Below are 6,113 nucleotides of genomic sequence, written 5' to 3' on the forward strand. Positions count from 1 at the left end.
CGTAGCGGGCACGGTGGGAAGATAGGATGATAGGATGGGAAGATAGGGTGGGAACAACGGCAGGACCAAGTAACACCTGCATCCGCCCGTGCCGTGGCATCCCTCGTCGGGCTGGAAAAGGAGGGGCTGCTCCCTGCCTGGGCGGGGGACGGGCTCGGGCTCCTCCCGACGCCTGCAGGGGCAGGGGGCCGGCGGTGGGGCGGTGCGCGGGGCCGGAGCGGGCCGAACGCCCCCCGCCCCACCCCGTCGGGCGGCTGGTGGGTGCCGGAGGGAGGGCCAAGGGAGGCGGCGGCGGCTCCTCCTCCGCGGGCAGGCGGGCGGGCAGCCCGCCCGAGAGCGGCACCGGTTGCTCGGTGCCGGCGGAGCCGCGCCGCCCTCTATATAAGGGGCGGCGGCTGCTCGGCGCTCACTCACACCGGCCCCTGCCCGCGGCTGCCGGTGCTGGGCGGAGGCCGGGCATCGACAGCATGGCCCGCGGCGGGGCGCAATGGGAGGTGGTCTCTCCCCCTGCCCCCCGCGGACCCTCCTCTTTCTCCTCCCGCACCCGCGGCGGCGGCTGCAAACTTGCTGCGGCGGGCTGCGTGTGAAGGCACGGCCCGGCGGGGCGGCTCCGCTGCCCCCCCAGCCCCCGCCGTCGCACCCGCAGCCCGGGGGGGCGAGGCCGCCGCCCGCGGGCATGCGGCTCCGCTGCCACCGCGCCCGTCGAGACACGGAGCGGAGCCGCGGGCGGCGGGGCTGCGCTTAGGGGCGGCCGGGGCGGGAGCCCCATGTCCGGGACGCGCCGCGCTCCGCGGGCGGGCGGCGGGGCGATGAGCTGCCGGGGCGAGCGGGCGCGCCTGGCCCCCAGTTTGCCCTGCTCCCTCGGCCGTGGGGAGTGAGGCTCCGCTCGGAGCTCCCGGAAGGGCGGGCAGGCGTGCGGGGAGGTGGTGCCGGCGCGGCGATGCTGCAGCCCTCCCCCGGCGCCGACGGGGTCCTGCCGGGGTAGCGGCCCCGCCGTACCGCGCCGAGCCCCGCCGTCTGCGGGGGCGGCGGCCGCGGAGGGATGGAGCCGGCCGGCCCCTGCCGGACGCAGTTGGGCTCCGCCAACGACTCTTACCGAAACTGTAGCGCCGAGGAAGTGATTTACCAAGATGCCACCCCTCTCTCCTGGAAGATCGTGCTCGCCGTCGTCCTGGCGCTGGTCACCCTGGCCACGGTGCTTTCCAACGCCTTTGTCATCGCCACGGTCTACCAGACGAGGAAACTCCACACGCCGGCCAACTATCTGATCGCCTCGCTGGCCGTCACCGACCTCCTCGTCTCCATCCTTGTCATGCCCATCAGCACCATGTACACTGTGACCGGCAGGTGGACGCTGGGTCAGATCGTCTGCGATATCTGGCTGTCCTCGGACATCACCTGTTGCACGGCGTCCATCCTGCACCTCTGTGTCATCGCCCTGGACCGCTACTGGGCGATCACCGACGCCGTCGAGTACTCCACGAAACGGACTCCCAAGCGGGCAGCGGGCATGATCGCCCTGGTGTGGATCTTCTCCATCTGCATCTCCATGCCCCCTTTGTTTTGGCGGCAGGCGAAGGCCGAGGAAGTATCTAACTGTGTGGTGAACACGGACCACGTCCTGTACACCGTGTACTCCACAGTCGGAGCCTTCTACTTCCCCACTCTGCTGCTCATAGCCCTCTACGGGAGGATCTACGTGGAAGCCAGGTCGCGGATTTTGAAGCAGACGCCAAAGAAAGCAGGTAAAAGACTAACGCGGGCACAGTTAATTACAGACTCCCCGGGGTCGACCTCTTCCGTCACGTCCATAAACTCCAAGGCTCCCGAGGGATCCAGCGAAACGGGCTCCCCCGTGTACATGAACCAGGTGAAGGTGAAGGTATCGGACGCCCTGCTGGAGAAAAAGAAGCTGACGGCCGCTAGAGAGCGGAAAGCTACAAAGACTTTAGGGATTATTCTAGGAGCCTTCATCGTGTGTTGGCTGCCCTTTTTCATCATCAGCTTGGTGATGCCTATTTGCAAGGACGCTTGCTGGTTCCACATGGCCATCTTTGACTTTTTCACGTGGCTTGGATATCTCAACTCCCTCATCAACCCCGTCATCTATACTATGTCTAACGAAGACTTCAAACAAGCTTTCCACAAACTCATACGTTTCCGATGCACAGGCTGAAATGTTGAATGCGATGTGCTCCCCGGGGCAGCCCCCATGCACGCCCGCGCCCGGCGCCACAGGTAGGTGCGCGCACCCCGCCCTGCGCCGAGAGTGGGGGCGCGACGGGCCGGGGGGAGCCGGGGGGTGGAAATGGGGCGGGAGGGGGTGCGACCCCACAGAAAGCGGGTGTTCAGACCCTGCGCGAGTGGCGATGCTGCGCGCTCCTGACATTTCACAAGCTGTGTGTGCGCGCGTCGCGTGTGCCCCCCCTCCCCGCCCAGATCGCAGGGAGTGACTCAAGGCAATCTGCTTTTTATTCCACCTATTAAACCAATCTGCCGCCATTTCGTATGCTAATGCCCGTGTTTCGGCCAATTAGTGCTAAACGGCGCTCGCTCCGAGCCCGCGGCCGAGCTCCCCGGGGAGCGCCAGCCGGGCCGGGCCGGTCCCCGCCCCGGAGCCGCCCCCCGGCCCCGCCGGTGGCTGCGGGCACCGCTGGGCGGGCAGCCCCTCGGAAGGGAGGCCGTGCGGCCCCGCAAACGGCGTGATGGGCTTTGTTGGTGTTTTTTGGCTTTGTTTTCGGATTTTTTTGGCGAGGAAGGGAGGTAGGATAGGCCCCAGATGAAGGCTGCTGACGAAGTCCAGCCCTGCTCCTTTCGGCCCTCCTCACGGCTCCGGCCGCTCCTGCGGGAGCGGAGCCGGCTGCGAGCAGGCGTCCCGAGGGGAAAGCTGTCCCTCAGCCTCCGTGGGAGACCGGACACCTCGGTGTGTCTCTTCACACGCGGAAGGGCTTTGCCTTTCCCCGCCTCTTGACAGCAGTGGCTGCCAGCTCATTGCTAAACTCAGCGCCACGTCCTGCAGAAAGCATACATGCCTTTATTGTGATACATTAATAATTCTGCCAATCTTTTGCTTTTTGTCTGCAGAATCAAGTTGCTATTGTAAAGACCCACTGCTTGAAACTTCCCCAAGCCCAGTTGCCAGACTCATGATGCTGCAAAAACGTCAATACATTCTGCCACCAAACTGCTCAGCTCTGCGTTTCAGTGTAATGACTCTGGCAGAGATGCTGTTCCAATAGGCACGCAGATCAGTTGCAAAAAAAAAAAAAAAAAAAAGAGGGGCAGCCTCGAATCAAGGTCTATAATTCATCTGGAATGAAGAAAAAAAGTTTGAGAGTAAACTCCATTTATTTTGCAGGCTTAACTTCTTAATTTGTTCTCCGGCCGGTTGTAGGGGTGTGCACAAGAGCACAGTTGTCTCTGTCTGTGTTGGTAGCATAGTTGTACTTCTGCACACCTGTAATTTCTTTCTTTCAGTGGAAAGAGTTGCTCCCTTCACCCATGAGGCCAAGAGGAGACAAACTCATGTTTAAAATAGGAGCATCACAGTAAATTCTGTAAATGACTCCTTCAGCTGAACATGTGTCAGAAGTGACAGTGTGCAAAAGTTTTATATTTGTATTTCAAAAAAATAGTAAATGAAAATGCTCTAGAAACAAGAGTTGTAGACCTGTTCAACTGCACTGCATATCTGTAGTCTGTCCTCATAGTTGCCTTGAAAAAGGAAATACTTCTTGATTTTACTCCATAAGAGCAGAAACCAAGAAGTCCAATGACCTTTTCCATAAACCACCTGGGAATAGGAGTAGCAGTTTGATGCTGTAACCATGTTTTCCATTTTGTGTCGGTTGCACACCCTTACCGCATGAACCACTGCGAAATTTAGAATTCTCTAAGTACTTAACATTATTTAGTGTATTTTGTAAAGAAGTGAAGCAGTTTGCTCTTTCAGAAGAGCTATTTCACCTGCAAAATAAATACCCATGAATCATGAATTTACTGATGTGAAATTTCTTGCTTCCCTACTTCCCCCCAATGTTTTTTTAGTTTTTCTTCTTTTGTTTTGTTTTGTTTTTGTTTTTGTTTTTTTTTCTTTTTTCTCCCGATTGGACCTTAAGACAGGTCTGTGCGTATTCAGCAGAGTTTCAGGTTATGGTCCACCTGCTGTGATAGAACTGCATTGATTGTTCCTCTTATGTGTAAATGAAAATGAGTATAAACAATAAAACGCTTGACTGTGTTCTCAAGAGTGGTAGCAATTGTGTAACTGAAAGGAGTTTTTATTGGTTTACCCTCTTTCTCAGTATTGACTTTTTAGGTAACACTGATTTGATGAGTCACTCAAGAAAGCAGTTGATGAAGGTTGAAATTACAAGCTTCAATCGGTTGTCAGTTTTTTAACAGGCAGCTTTACTTTTGTTGTAGTCAGTTCTGTTAGGCATAATTATTACTATTTTCATGTAATGTCAGAAAAAATGTTTAGTTTTTTTCCACAAACATTTTTCTTACTCTTTTAAAAGCAAACAAAACTTACTTTAGCACCTCGTGGATAGTGTAATCAATGTTCTTTTAAAGCTGTGTGTGTATGTATTCTAGATGGGGGTTGTTAAAAGACTGGAAAAATCTTACATGATTTATCTGCCTGCTATTCTTCAGAGAGTTATTCAAGTAATAAGGATTTACTTAACTGGATAGTACAGAAAGTGCCTGACCCTTTGTGCTTCTACTGGTCATAGGCAGGAGGAAATCTGTAAGATACAAATTGAAGAAGTGGAAAATAAGCATTTTCAGTAATTTGAAGAAATCCAAAAGAATTGCCTTGAAATTGCATACCTGTTAAAAGAGAACTAATATACTATGGTTCTAGAAAGTACCCTCATAAAAGTGTTAAACAATGCTTCACCAATTCTCATTTGTCATTTTTTGATCTCCTCGAAGGAATTTTGTTTACCCCAAATTCTTTCTCACTGGGCTTCTTACATGTGTGAAAAATGGAAAATGAGATTTCAAATGAGTATTCCAGCATTTCCAGAGAGTTGAGTTTTCTGTCAGTTTTACAAAGTTAGGGGACTTGGAGAGAGCAGGGTGGTTCAGGAGTTGGACTTTGCGTTCTTTGCGCTGCTGGAGTGTACATACCTTCATCTTCAGCAACAGGCAGCAAATACTCCCAGCTCCCCACTGTGGTGTGAGGATTTTGCTCAGAAGCTAATTAATCAGGAAAATACCCTTCTAAGTTTATGCTGAGGCTCTGAACTTTGTGCACGAGCAAAGAGTCAGACAGCCATGCTTGCTGTTGGGAGGACAGTCAGTGTGGAAGCTGCCCTGAGTGACCTGGGGACAGAGGAGGCTGACTCAACCCTGCTGAGGTACCTGGTAGTTAAAGGCCTCATGCTACTGGAGCAGCAGCATCTGCTTCAGAAAACCCTTCACACAGGGGACAGGGAGATTGAGGGCACGCCTTTGTTCACAGTGAAAGAGAAGAAATGTAGGGCAAACATTGCTCAGTGCCGGAAAATATAAATATGTAAAGTCTGTTGCAAGATTCACGTAGAGTGTTTTAGGGTTGGGAAGAGTGTTCCATGTGAGCTTAGCGTCTCTGTGACTGGCAGAGTGTGTCCTGGTTGAACCTAGATTTTAAAAGATGCTCAGGGATGTGGTGGTAAAGTTTTGACTCTCTCTGAAGAGGTCTGAGAGTTTTGCTGTCCTGCTTCTCTGCTCCCTTGCTGTGCCTGTCACTGCTCTCTGCCTCTGTGAGGATGGAGCATCTAAAATTTTTAGTAGGAGAGACTGTCCTTTCTGTCCACCCTGTATTTGTATTCCTGTGGAACTGGCTCAGTGAATCCTGCCTGTGGGTGTTTTCTCCTGGGAGCCTCTTCATGATTCTGCAGGTAAACTGCAAAGGTGCCTAAACCCATGCTGTTCCAGTCTTTCATTACAGAAGCAGCATGCCTTTCTTTTATCTATTTCTTGCCTCGGGTTCAGACACTCAAATGATGCTTTTGATACAAATCTCTGCTGGGCACTGAGGTTTGAAGTTGAACACACACTTGCCAACCTTGTGTTTCCTATGTTTCAAGGTAAGGGATACGTGTGTGACTCTTGCTGGCTCCAGG

General features: G+C 53.6%; 1 protein-coding gene across 2 annotated transcripts; it reads left to right on the plus strand.

Annotated features, from left to right (window-relative positions):
- Positions 1-528: 528 nt before the first annotated feature.
- Positions 529-4,247, plus strand: HTR1B (5-hydroxytryptamine receptor 1B). Of its 2 annotated transcripts, none has more exons than XM_059469514.1 (2): positions 529-2,242; positions 3,085-4,247. In XM_059469514.1, exon 1 carries the CDS (start codon positions 1,043-1,045, stop codon positions 2,174-2,176), a length of 1,134 nt encoding a protein of 377 aa, XP_059325497.1. In that variant the 5' UTR covers positions 529-1,042; the 3' UTR covers positions 2,177-2,242; positions 3,085-4,247. The 2 variants fall into 2 exon arrangements, with proteins under 2 accessions (XP_059325497.1, XP_059325496.1); XM_059469513.1 differs by having other exon boundaries at positions 529-2,238.
- Positions 4,248-6,113: the final 1,866 nt, after the last annotated feature.

Source organism: Ammospiza nelsoni, chromosome 3 (genome assembly GCF_027579445.1).
Source record: "Ammospiza nelsoni isolate bAmmNel1 chromosome 3, bAmmNel1.pri, whole genome shotgun sequence".
In the NCBI taxonomy this organism is placed as follows: Eukaryota; Metazoa; Chordata; class Aves; order Passeriformes; family Passerellidae; genus Ammospiza; species Ammospiza nelsoni.